This window comes from Taeniopygia guttata, chromosome 32, assembly GCF_048771995.1.
Source record: "Taeniopygia guttata chromosome 32, bTaeGut7.mat, whole genome shotgun sequence".
NCBI classification, from domain to species: Eukaryota; Metazoa; Chordata; class Aves; order Passeriformes; family Estrildidae; genus Taeniopygia; species Taeniopygia guttata.
In genome coordinates this window covers 994,351-1,007,725 of record NC_133057.1, presented here as the reverse complement: position 1 = coordinate 1,007,725, position 13,375 = coordinate 994,351, and the positions used below count along the sequence as shown (strand labels likewise).

At 48.7% G+C, this 13,375-nt stretch overlaps 1 protein-coding gene across 1 annotated transcript in view; it reads left to right on the top strand.

Moving 5' to 3' along the window:
* The first annotated feature begins 1,350 nt into the window (after positions 1-1,350).
* Positions 1,351-13,375, top strand: part of NEURL4 (neuralized E3 ubiquitin protein ligase 4) — a 48,321-nt gene continuing 36,296 nt past the window's right edge. The window contains exons 1-4 of the mRNA XM_072920529.1: positions 1,351-1,750; positions 9,649-10,087; positions 11,250-11,330; positions 12,475-12,638. Of these exons, the coding sequence (XP_072776630.1) occupies positions 1,451-1,750; positions 9,649-10,087; positions 11,250-11,330; positions 12,475-12,638 (984 nt within the window). The 5' untranslated portion in view covers positions 1,351-1,450. The remainder of the gene's footprint in view (positions 1,751-9,648; positions 10,088-11,249; positions 11,331-12,474; positions 12,639-13,375) is intronic.

Below are 13,375 nucleotides of genomic sequence, written 5' to 3'. Positions count from 1 at the left end.
TTTAGGGTTCGGAGAGGAGGATTTGGGGCAATTTGGGGGACATTTAGGGGGATTTGGGGTCCGGGGGGGATTTGGGGGTTCGGAGAGGGGAATTTGGGGGATTTGGGGGAGATTGGTGGGATTTTGGGGGGGATTTGGGGTGCTGGAGGGGGATTTTGTGGGATTTTTGGGGATTTTGGGGGGGTTTTGGGAATTGGGATGGATTTTAGGGGGAATTTGGGGGTCGAGGGGCGTTTGGGGGGAATTTTGGGGATTTTTTGGGAGGATTCGGGGCGATTTTAGGGGTTCGGGGGGAGGATTTGGGGTGTGGGGGAAAGTGGGGAGGAAAATTTGGGATTTGGGGGAGATTTGAGGGGGATTTTGGGGGAAATTGAAGGGATTTGGGGGAAATTGGGGTTCGAGGGGGACTTGGGGTGAATTTGGGTGGATTTGAGGGGAATTTGGAGGAATTTGGGGACGATTTGGGAATTTTGGGGAGAATTTGAGAACTTTGGGTGGAAATTGGGAATTTTGGGGTTAATTTGGGTGGATTTGGGGCGATTGGGGAGGATTTGAGGGGAATTTGGAGGAATTTGGGGAGGATTTGGGAATTTTGGGGAGAAATTGTGAATTTTGGGTGGACATTGGGAAATTTGGGGTGAATTTGGGTGGATTTGGGCCGATTGAGGGGAATTTGGTGGAATTTGGGGAGGATTTGGGAATTTTGGGGAGAATTTGAGAAGTTTGGGTGGAAATTGGGAATTTTGGGGTGAATTTGGTTGGATTTGGGGCGATTGGGGAGGATTTGAAGGGAATTTGGAGGAATTTGGGAATTTTGGGGAGAATTTGAGAACTTTGGGTGGAAATTGAGAATTTTGGGGGAAATTTGGGAATTTTGAGGGAAATTTTGGGTGAATTCCTGTTGAGGGCGGGGGAGCAGCACCACGAACCCCTAATTACCCTAATTACCATTAATTCCAACCCTTCACATCCTGGACGGCACCGCTTGATTAATTAACTCCTAATGAGCGCTAATTACCCCCAGTAACCCCACGGCACCCCAGGGCAGCACCTCGCTGCCGCTTTATTCCCCTCCCCACGAGCCCCCCGCGCTAATTACCGCGGCCCGTTAATTAATGAGCGCCGTTGCCAGGCAGGGCCCATCCCCATGGCAACCGTTGCCGGGGCGCTGCCGTAAAGCGAGGAAGGGCTATGAGGGGCCTCACCGCCGCTCTGCCGTCAAGCGAGGAAGGCGGTTCTGAGGGGCTGCCGTAAAGCGCTGCCACATTAAAACCCCAGCGGGGAACAACCCCAGCGGGGTGGGGGAGGGCGAGAAGGGCGGGGGAGGGGAAATTCGGATGAGGAAAGCGCTGAGAGAGGGGGAGAGACACCACAGCGCGCTTTTAACGGTGGAAAAATAACCTGGAGTGACTCTGTCGCCGCGCGGCCGTGAAGCGAGGCAAGCCGTGAAATGTCGCGAAATGTCGCAAAAGCGTCGCGCCGGCGGCGGGGCCCGGCGGGGCGGGACGGAGCGATGGCGGCGCCGGGGCCCGGCGGCGGCTCCGGCGGGGCGGCCTCGGCAGGAGCCCCGGGAGGAGCCCCGGGGCCGCCCCCGGAGCTGCACCCGCGCTGCGGCCGCCTCGTGTCGCTGTCGCAGGGCGGCCGCAGCGCCGCCAGGGCCCAGCCGGGCCAGGAGTTCAACCACGGGCTGGTGCTGAGCCGGGAGCCGCTGAGGCCCGGCCGCGTCTTCACCGTGAGGATCGACAGGAAGGTGCGGGGGGCTGGGGAACTGGGAGGGACTGGGAGGGGGATGGAGGGGACTGGGGGGTACTGGGATGGACTGGGAGGGACTGGGGGGGGGATGGAGGGGACTGGGAGGGGACTGGGAATGACTGGGAGGAGGTTGGGATGGACTGGGATGGGACTGGGGGGGACTGGGAGGGGGTTGGAGGGGACTGGGGGGTACTGGGAGGGACTGGGGGGTACTGGGAATGACTGGGAGGGGACTGGGAATGACTGGGAGGAGGTTGGGATGAACTGAGAGGGACTAGGAGAGGGATGGAGGGGACTGGGAATGACTGGGAGGGAGATGGGGGTATTGGGAGGGAACTGGGAGGGACTGGGAGGGGAGTGGGAATGACTGGGAGGAGGTTGGGATGGACTGGGATGAACTGGGAGGGACTGGGAATGGGACTGGGAATGGGACTGGGAGGGGTTGGGGGTATTGGGAGGGAACTGGGAGGGACTGGGAAGGGGATGGAGGGAACTGGGGGGTACTGGGAGGGACTGGGAGGAGGTTGGAATGAACTGGGAGGGACTGGGAGAGGGATGGAGGGGACTGGGATGGACTGGGAGGGGACTGGGGGGTACTGGGAGGGGAGTGGAGGGGACTGGGGGGGGTACTGGGAGGGACTGGGAAGGGGATGGAGGGGACTGGGAATGACTGGGAGGAGGTGGGGATGAACTGGGAGGGACTGGGAGGAGGTTGGGATGGACTGGGATGGGACTGGGGGGACTGGGAGCAGACTGGGAATGACTGGGAGGAGGTTGGGATGGACTGGGATGAACTGGGAGGGACTGGGAGAGGGATGGAGGGGACTGGGAGGGACTGGGGAGGAGGTTGGGACAGACTGGAGGGAACTGGGAAGGACTGGGAGAGGAACTGGGATAGACTGGGAGGAACTGGGAGGAACTGGGAGGGGGATGGAGGGGAACTGGGAGCAACTGGGAGGAGGTTGGGGGGACTGGGGGGGACTGGGAGGGACTGGGAGCAAACTGGGTTATACTGGGATGGACTGGGTTATACTGGGAGGGAATTTGGTTATACTGGGAGGGAATTGGGTTATACTGGGAGGAACTGGGTTATACGGGATTATACTGGTAATGACTGGGTTATGCTGGTATATTGGTTTATACTGGGAGTGACTGGTTTATACTGGGTTGTATTGGTTTATACTGGTAACAAGTGGGTTATACTGGGTTGTACTGGTTTATACTGGTAGTTACTGGGCTATGGTGTGTTATATTGGTTTATACTGGGAATGACTGGGTTATACTGGGAAGGATTGGGTTATACTGGGCTCTACTGGGAATGACTGAGTTATACTGGTTTATACTGGGCTATACTGGGTTAGATGGGATTATACTGGCAATGAATGGGTTATACTGGTTTGTACTGGGATATGGATTCAGTTATACTGGGTTATACTGGGAAAGAGTGGGTTACACAGAATTATACTGGGAATGACTGGTTTATACTGGTTTGTACTGGGCTTCCCCATTTGCAGGTGAAGTCATGGAACGACTCTACCGAAACACCCTCCAAATTCCATTTTATTCCCATTTTACCTCCCAAAATCTCATTTTTTCCCTATTTTTTCCCATTTTAACCCTGTTTTCTCCCATTTTCTCCCCATTTCCAGGTGAACTCATGGAGTGGCTCCACCCAAGCCCTTCCTAAATCCCATTTTTTTCCCATTTTACCCCCGAAAATCCAATTTTTTTCCCATTTTACCCCCATAAATCCAATTTTTTTTGATTTTTTAGTCATTTTCCCCCGTTTTTTCCCATTTTCACCTCATTTTTTCCCATTTTCCCCTGTTTTTAGGTGAACTCGTGGAGCGGCTCCACCCAAACCCTCCCTAAATCCCATTTTATTCCCATTTTACCCCCATAAATCACATTTTTTTCATTTTCTTGTGCATTTTTTCCCCATTTTTTCCCATTTTTTTTATTTTTCACCTAATTTTCCCCCATCTTCCCCCGTTTTTAGGTGAACTCGTGGAGCGGCTCCATCGAGGTGGGCGACACCGGCTATTCTGGACTTTCCCAGCAGTGCCACGGGGTCCCCAAACCCCGATTTTTTCCCATATTAACCCTGAAACTTCCCATTTTCTGTCTATTTCCAGGTGAACTTGTTGAGTGACTCCATCAAACCCCCCCTAAATCCCATTTTTTCTCCATTTTACCACCTAAAAATCCCATTTTTTCCCAGTTTCAACCCATTTTTTCCCATTTTCACCCCATTTCATCCCATTTTTTTCCCATTTTCAGGTGAACTCATGGAATGGCTTCACCAAAACCCTGCCTAAATCTCACTTTACCCCCTAAAATTCCCATTTTTTTCTCATTTTACCCCCAAAAATCCGATTTTTTTTCAATTTTACCCCTAAAAATCCCATTTTTTTTATTTTTCACCATTTTTTCCCCATTTCTCCCCATCCCAGGTGAACTCCTGGAGCGGCTCCATCGAGGTCGGCGTCACCGCCCTGGACCCGCCGTCCCGGACTTCCCCAGCAGCGCCACGGGGACCCCAAACCCCAATTTTTTCCCATTTTCACCCCATTTTTTCCCATTTTCACCCCATTTTTTCCCATTTTCCCCTGTTTTTAGGTGAACTTGTGGAGCGGCTCCATCAAACCCCCCCTAAATCCCATTTTTCCTCCATTTTACCACCCAAAAATCCCATTTTTTCCCAGTTTCACCCCATTTCTCCCCATTTGCAGGTGAAGTCATGGAACGACTCTACCGAAACACCCTCCAAATCCCATTTTATTCCCATTTTACCTCCCAAAATCTCATTTTTTCCCTATTTTTTCCCATTTTAACCCCGTTTTCTCCCATTTTCTCCCATTTTCTCCCCCATCTTCCCCCATCTCCAGGTGAACTCATGGAGCGGCTCCACCCAAACCTTCCCTAAATCCCATTTTATTCCCATTTTACCCCCAAAAATCACATTTTTTTCTCATTTTACCCCCAAAAATCACACTTTTTTCGTTTTTTTGTGCATTTTTTCACCGTTTTTTCCCCATTTTTTCCCATTTTCGCCTGTTTTTAGGTGAACTCATGGAGCGGCTCCATTGAGGTGGGCGTCACCGCCCTGGACCCGGCTGTGCTGGGGTTCCCCAGCAGCACCATACTAACACTGAAAATTGCCATTTTCACCCTGTTTTTTCCCATTTTTTCCCATTTTGACCCCGTTTCTCCCCATTTGCAGGTGAACTCATGGAACGACTGCACCAAAACCCTCCCTAAATCCCATTTTATTCCCATTTTACCCCCAAAAATCCCATTTTTTCCCCATTTTTCCCCATTTTTTTTTATTTTTCACCCAATTTTCCCCGATTTTCTCCACATTCCCAGGTGAACTCATGGAATGGCTCCACCAAAACCTTGCCTAAATCCCACTCTACCCCCTAAAATTCCCTTTTTTCTCTCATTTTACTCCCAAAAATCCAATTTTTTCCCCATTTTATCCCCCAAAAGTCCCATTTTATCCCAATTTTTTCCCGTTTTTTCTCATTTTCACTCAATTTTACCCTATCTCCTCCTGTTTTTTAGGTGAACTCGTGGAGCGGCTCCACTGAAACCCTCCCTAAATCCCATTTTATTCCCATTTTACCCCCAAAACCCCCATTTTATCCCCATTTTTCCCCATTTTTCTCCCATTTTCACCCCTTTTTTTCCCATTTTAACCCCGTTTTCTCCCATTTTCCCCCATTTCCAGGTGAACTCATGGAACGACTCCACCCAAACCCTTCCTAAATCCCATTTTATTCTCATTTTACCCCCAAAAATCCCTTTTTTTTTCAATTTTACCCCCAAAAATCCCATTTTTCCCCATTTTACCCCCAAAAATCCCATTTTTTCCCTATTTTACCCCCCAAAATCTCATTTTATTCTCACTTTACCCCCCAAAATCCCATTTTATTCTCATTTTACTCCCAAAAATCCAATTTTTCCCCCATTTTACCCCCAAAAACCACGTTTTTTTTGTGCATTTTTTTGCCGTTTTTTCCCATTTTCACCCCGTTTTTTCCCATTTTCACCCCATTTTCCCCCTGTTTTCAGGTGAACTCCTGGAGCGGCTCCATCGAGGTCGGTGTCACCGCCCTGGACCCGCCGTGCTGGGGTTCCCCAGCAGCACCACGGGAACCCCAAACCCTGATTTTTTCCCATTTTCACCCCATTTTTTCCCATTTTCCCCTGTTTTTAGGTGAACTTGTGGAGCGGCTCCATCAAAACCCCCCCTAAATTCCATTTTTTTCTCCATTTTACCACCTAAAAATCCAATTTTTTCCATTTTTACCCCATTTTTTCCCATTTTCTCCCCATTTCTCCCCATTTCTAGGTGAACTCATGGAATGGCTCCACCAAAACCCTCCCTAAATCCCATTTTTTTGTCATTTTACCCCCAAAAATCCAATTTTTTTTCTGTTTTAACCGTGAAAAGTCCCGTTTTTTCCCATTTTCACCCCATTTTTCCCATTTTCTCCCATTTTCACCCCATTTTTTCCCATTTTCTCCCCATTTCCAGGTGAACTCGTGGAGTGGCTCCACCCAAACCCTCCCTAAATCCCATTTTATTCCCATTTTACCCCCAAAAATCCCATTTTTTTTTCCATTTTACCCCCCAAAATCACATTTTTTTCATTTTTTTGTGCATTTTTTTGCCGTTTTTTCCCATTTTCCCCCATTTCCCCTTTTTTTAGGTGAACTCCTGGAGCGGCTCCATCGAGGTCGGTGTCAACGCCCTGGACCCGGCGGTGCTGGACTTCCCCAGCAGCGCCACGGGGACCCCAAACCCCGATTTTTTCCCATATTAACCCTGAAACTTCCCATTTTCTGTCTATTTCCAGGTGAACTTTTTGAGTGACTCCATCAAACCCCCCCTAAATCCCATTTTTTTCCCATTTTACCCCCAAAAATCCCATTTTCCCCCCATTTTTTCCCATTCTTTTTCTTTTTCACCCCGTTTTTTCCCATTTTCACCCCATTTCTTCCCATTTTTTCCCAGTTTCTCCCCATCTCCAGGTGAACTCATGGAGCGGCTCCACCAAAACCCTCCCTAAATCCCATTATATTCCCATTTTACCCCCCAAAATCCCATTTTTTTCTCATTTTACCCCCAAAAATCCCATTTTTTTTCCATTTTAACCGCAAAAATTCCAATTTTTTCCCATTTTCACCCCATTTTCCCCCATCTCCTCCTGTTTTCCAGGTGAACTCATGGAACGACTTCACCCAAACCCTTTCTAAATCCCATTTTATTCTCATTTTACCCCCAAAAATGCCATTTTTTTCGTTTTTTTATGCATTTTTTTGCCGTTTTTTCCCATTTTTTCCCTGTTTTTCCCCATTTTTCACCCATTTTCTCCCATTTTCCCCTGTTTTTTAGGTGAACTCCTGGAGCGGCTCCATCGAGGTGGGCGTCACCGCCCTGGACCCGGCGGTGCTGGACTTCCCCAGCAGCACCACGGGGACCCCAAACCCCGATTTTTTCCCATATTAACCCTGAAAATTCCCATTTTCTCCCCGTTTTTTCAGATTTTTCCCATTTTGACCCCGTTTCTCCCCATTTGCAGGTGAACTCATGGAACGACTGCACCAAAACCCTCCCTAAATCCCATTTTATTCCCGTTTTACCTCCCAAAATCTCATTTTTTCCCTATTTTTTCCCATTTTCACCCTGTTTCTCCCCATTTTCAGGTGAACTCATGGAACGACTCCATCCAAACCCTCCCTAAATCCCATTTGATTCCCATTTTCCCCCCAAAAATCCCATTTTTCCCCATTTTACCTCCCAAAATCTCATTTTTTCCCTATTTTTTCCCATTTTCACCCCGTTTTTTCCCATTTTCGCCCCATTTCTTCCCATTTTCTCCCCATTCCCAGGTGAACTCATGGAGCGGCTCCACCCAAACCCTTCCTAAATCCCATTTTTTTCCCATTTTACCCCCAAAAATCACTTTTTTTTGTTATTTTGTACATTTTTTCCCCATTTTTTCCCATCTTCTCCCCGTTTCTCCCCATTTGCAGGTGAAGTCATGGAACGACTCTACCGAAACACCCTCCAAATCCCATTTTATTCCCATTTTACCCCCAAAATCTCATTTTTTCACCATTTTTTCCCATTTTAACCCCGTTTTCTCCCATTTTCTCCCCATTCCCAGGTGAACTCATGGAGCGGCTCCACCCAAACCCTTCCTAAATCCCATTTCATTCCCATTTTACCCCCAAAAACCAGATTTTTTTTGGTTTTTTGTGCATTTTTTCACCGTTTTTTCCCATCTTCCCCCATCCCAGGTGGACTCATGGAGCGGCTCCACCCAAACCCTCCCTAAATCCCATTTTTTTCTAATTTTAGCCCCCAAAAATCCCATTTTTTCCCCATTTTTCCCCATTTTTTTTATTTTTCACCCCATTTTCTTCAATTTTCTCCCCATTTCCAGGTGAACTCATGGAATGGCTCCACCCAAACCCTCCCTAAATCCCATTTTATTCCCACTTTACTCCCAAAAATCCAATTTTTTCCCATTTTGCCCCCCAAAATCCCATTTTTTTTTATTTTTCACCCAATTTTTTCTGATTTACTCCTGTTTTTAGGTGAACTCGTGGAGCGGCTCCACCCAAACCCTCCCTAAATCCCATTTTATTCTCATTTTATCCCCAAAAATCCCATTTTATTCCCTTTTTACCACTTAAAATCCCATTTTTTCCCCATTTTTTCCCATTTTCACCCCGTTTTTTCCCATTTTCCCCTTTTTTTAGGTGAACTCGTGGAGCGGCTCCACCCAAACCGTTCCTGAATCCCATTTTATTGCCATTTTACCCCCAAAAATCCCATTTTATTCCCATTTTACCCCCAAAAATCTCATTTTTTTCTCAATTTTTTCCCATCTTCTCCCGTTTTCCAGGTGAACTCATGGAGCGGCTCCACCCAAACCCTCCCTAAATCCCATTTTATTCTCATTTTACTCCCAAAAATCCAATTTTTTCCCCATTTTACCCCCAAAAACCACTTTTTTTTGTGCATTTTTTTCCGTTTTTCCCATTTTCACCCCGTTTTTTCCCATTTTCACCCCATTTCATCCCATTTTTTTCCCATTTTCAGGTGAACTCATGGAATGGCTCCTCCAAAACCCTCTGTAAATCCCACTTTACCCTTCAAAAATCCCATTTTTTTCCCATTTTACCCCCAAAAATCCCATTTTTTCACCATTTTTTCTCATTTTCACTCAATTTTTCCCCATTTCCCCCTGTTTTTAGGTGAACTCCTGGAGCGGCTCCATCGAGGTCGGCGTCACCGCCCTGGACCCGCCGTGCTGGACTTCCCCAGCAGCGCCACGGGGACCCCAAACCCTGATTTTTTCCCATTTTCACCCTATTTCATCCCATTTTTTCCCATTTTCAGGTGAACTCATGGAATGGCTCCACCCAAACCCTTCCTAAATCCCATTTTTTTCTCATTTTACCCCCAAAAATCCCATTATTTTTCGTTTTTTATGCATTTTTTCACCGTTTTTTCCCATTTTTTCCCATTTTCTCCCCATCCCAGGTGAACTCATGAAACGACTCCACCCAAACCCTCCCTAAATCCCATTTTTTTCCCATTTTACCCCCAAAAATCCCATTTTTTCACTGTTTTTCCCATTTTCACCCCGTTTTCTCCCATTTTCACCCCATTTCTCCCCATTTGCAGGTGAAGTCATGGAACAACTCTACCAAAACACCCTCCAAATCCCATTTTATTCCCATTTTACCCCCAAAAATCCCATTTTATTCCCATTTTACCCCCAAAAAATCCAATTTTTTTTCAATTTTAACCGCAAAAAATTCAATTTTTTCCATTTTTTTCTCAATTTTCTCCCATTTTCCCCTGTTTTTTAGGTGAACTCCTGGAGCGGCTCCATCGAGGTGGGCGTCACGGCCCTGGACCCCGCCGTGCTGGACTTTCCCAGCAGCGCCACGGGGCTGCGGGGCGGCTCGTGGGTGCTGTCGGGCTGCTCGGTGCTGCGCGACGGCCGCTCCCTGCGCGAGGACTTCGGGCCCGACCTGGACGCGCTGGCCGAGGGCGACCGCGTGGGCGTGGAGGCCACGGCGGCCGGCGAGCTGCGCCTGTGGGTCAACGGCCGCGACTGCGGCGTGGCGGCCGCCGGGCTGCCCCCGCGCGTCTGGGCCGTCGTGGATCTGTACGGGAAATGCACCCAGGTCACCGTGGTGCCCGCGCCCGACGTGCCACCGGTGCCACCACTGACCACAGAGGTGATCACGGAGGTGACCCGGGAGGTGGTGGAGGTGGGAGATGAGAGCGGCGCAGCGGCGGCGGGTAGGTGGTGGTGGGGTTTGGGGGGTTTGGGGGGTTTGGGGTGGTGGGAAGGGGATTTTGAGGGGGTTTGGGGTAGTGGGAAGGGGTTTTGGGGGGGTTTGGGGTGGTAGGAGGGGGGATTTGGGGGTTTTCAGGGTGGTGGGAAGGGGGATTAGAGGGGATTTGAGGATTTTGCGGTGATGGGAAGGGGGATTTGGGAGGGATTTTGGGGTTTTGGGGGTTTCAGGTACTGGGAAGAGGGTTTTGGGGTGGTGGGAGGAGGGATTTGGGGTTTTGGAGTGGTGGAAAGGGGGTTTTGAGGGGTTTTGGGTGGTAGGAAGGGGGATTTGGGTTGATGGGAGGGGGGATTTGGGGATTTGGGGTGGTGGGAGGGGGAATTTGGGGGTTTTGGTGTGGTGGGAAGGGGGTTTAGAGGGAATTTGGGGGGGTTTTGGGGGGTTTGGGGTGGTGGGAAGGGCGTTTTGGGGGTTTTGGAGTGGTGGGAGGGGGGATTTGGGGGGGTTTGGGGTGGTGGGAAGGGGATTTTCAGGGAATTTGGGGGGAGTTTGGGGGTTTGGGGTGGTGGGAGGGGGGATTGCGGGTTTTGGGGTGGTGGGAAGGGCGGTTTGGGAAATTTTGGGGGGTTTTGGGGTGGTGGGAAGGGGGTTTAAGGGGAATTTGGGGGTTTGGGGTGGTGGGAAGGGGGTTTAGGGGAGATTTGGGGGCAATTTTGGGGGGAGTTTGGGGGTTTGGGATGGTGGGAGGGAGGATTTGGGGGTTTTGGGGGCTTTGGGGTGGTGGGAAGGGGGTTTTGGGGGATTTTGGGGGCAACTTTGGGGCAATTTGGGGGTTTGGGGTGAAGGGAAGGGGGTTGGGGGGGATTTGGGGGTTTTGGGGTGATGGGAGGGGGGATTCGGGGCATTTTGGGGTGGTGGGAAGGGGGTTTGGGGGGGATTTGGGGGTTTTGGGGTGGTGGAAAGGGCGTTTTGGGGGGTTTTGGGGGCATTTTGGGGCGTTTGGGGGCATTTGGGGATGGGAAGGGGGGCTCTGGGGGCAGCAGTGGCCATCACTGGTGTCACTGGTGTCACCCACTGGTGTCCCCAATGTCACCCATGGGTGTCCCAGGTGTCACCCACGGGTGTCCCCGGTGTCACCCATGGGTGTCCCCCCTGTCCCCCCCCAGCCCCGCCCCCGGCCCCGCCCCGGGCCCCGCCCCAGCCCCGCCCGGACACGTTCCCGAACAGTCTGGAGCCCCCCGGGGGCGGTGAGTGCGGGACACGCCCCTTATGCTAATGAGGGGCTGGGGGGGGGGCTGGGGGGTGTGGCCAAAGGAGGCATAATTATAACACACATAATAGACATGAGACATAATTATAACCCCTTTATGCAAATGAGGGGCTTGTGGGGGGCTGGGGGTGTGGCCAAGATGGGGTGTAACTCGAGCACCATTTTCCCCCATTTTCCCCCATTTCCTCTCATTTTCTCCCAATTTTCCCTATTTCCCCCATTTTTCCCAATTTCCCCAATTTCCCCCCATTTCCCCTTCATTTTCCCCATTTTCCCCCATTTCCCCCAATTTTCCCCCATTTTCTCCCATTTTCCCCATTTCCCCCAACTTTTCCTCATTTTCCCCCATTTCCCCCCATTTCCCCCATTTTCCCCCATTTCCCCCAATTTTTCACCATTTCCCCCCTTTTCCCCCATTTTTTCCCATTTTCTCCAATTTTCCTCCCATTTCCCCCTATTTCCCCCTATTTTCCCCGATTTTCCCCATTTCCCCCATTTCCCCTCATCCCCCCCATTTCCCCCCACATTTCCCCCCATTTCACCCCACACTTCCCCCCATTCCCCCCAATTTCCCCTCTTTCCCCTCCTCTTTTCCCCCCCATTTTCCCTGTTTTTTCCCCTATTTTTCCCTGTTTTTTTTCCTAATTTTTCCATTTTTCCCCAATTTTCCCCAACTTTTCCCCATTTTTCCCCTAATTTTCTCAATCTTTTCCCCATACTTTCCCCCCTAATTTCCCTCCATTTCCCCTCATTTTTTCCCTAATTTTCCCCCTAATTTTCCTAATTTTTTCCCTAATTTTCTCAAATTTTTCCCCCCATTTCCCCCTAATTTCCCCCATTTTTTCCCTAATTTTTGCCCCCATTTCCCCCTAATTTTCCTCATTATTTCCTTAATTTTCTCAATTTTTCCCCCTAATTTTCCCCATTTTCCCCTAATTTTCCCCTTTTTCCCCCTAATTTCCCCCCATTTTTTCCCTAATTTCCCCCTATTTTTTCCCTAATTTTCTCAATTTTTTTCCCCCCATTTCCCCCTATTTCCCCCATTTTTTCCCTAATTTTTCCCCCCATTTTTTCCCTAATTTTCCCCTAATTTTCCCCAAATTTCCCCATTTTTTCCCCAGCGCGCTCCCCGACCAACGAGGCGCTGCTGTTCCACGAGAAGTGCGGCGCTCTGATCAAACTCAGCAACGGCCACAAAACGGCCGAGAGGCGGCGGCCGCTGGACGAGTTCAACAACGGCGTGGTGCTCACCAACCGGCCCCTGCGCGACGGGGAGATGTTCGAGGTCGGGCAGGAAATTTGGGGATTTTGGGGGATTTTTTTAGGGGATCGTTTGGGATTTTTTTGGGGTTTTTTTGGGATTTTTTGGGGATTTTTTTGGGGGTTTTTTTGGGATTTATTTGGGATTTTTTGGGATTTGTTTCGGATTTTTTGGGATTTTTTGGGGATTTTTTTGAGATCTTTAGAGGATTGTTTGGGATTTTTTTGAGGGTTTTCTGGGGATTTTTTTGGAATTTTTTGGGGATTTATTTGGGGTTTTTTTGGGATTTTTTTGGGATTTTTTTGAGATTTATTTGAGATTTTTTTGAGATTTATTTGAGATTTTTAGGGGATCATTGGGATTTTTTGGGGTTTTTTTTGGGATTTTTTGGGATTTTTTGGGGATTTTTTTGAGATTTATTTGAGATTTATTTGAGACTTTTAGGGGATAGTTTGGGATTTTTTTGAGGGTTTTTTGGGGGGATTTTTTTGGGATTTTTTTTGGGATTTATTTGAGATTTTTAGAGGATCATTTGGGATTTTTTTGAGATTTTTTGGGGGGATTTTTTTGAGATTTTTTTTGGGTTCATTTGGGATTTTTGGGGATTTTTTTTGCAATTTTTTTGGTTTTTTTTTGATATTTTGGGGTTTTTTTGGGATTTTTTGTGTTGCTTTTTGAGATTTTATTTGGGATCATTTGGGATTTTTAGGGATTTTTAAACTTTTTTTAAAAATAAAAAAAAAAATTATTTTATTTCTTTG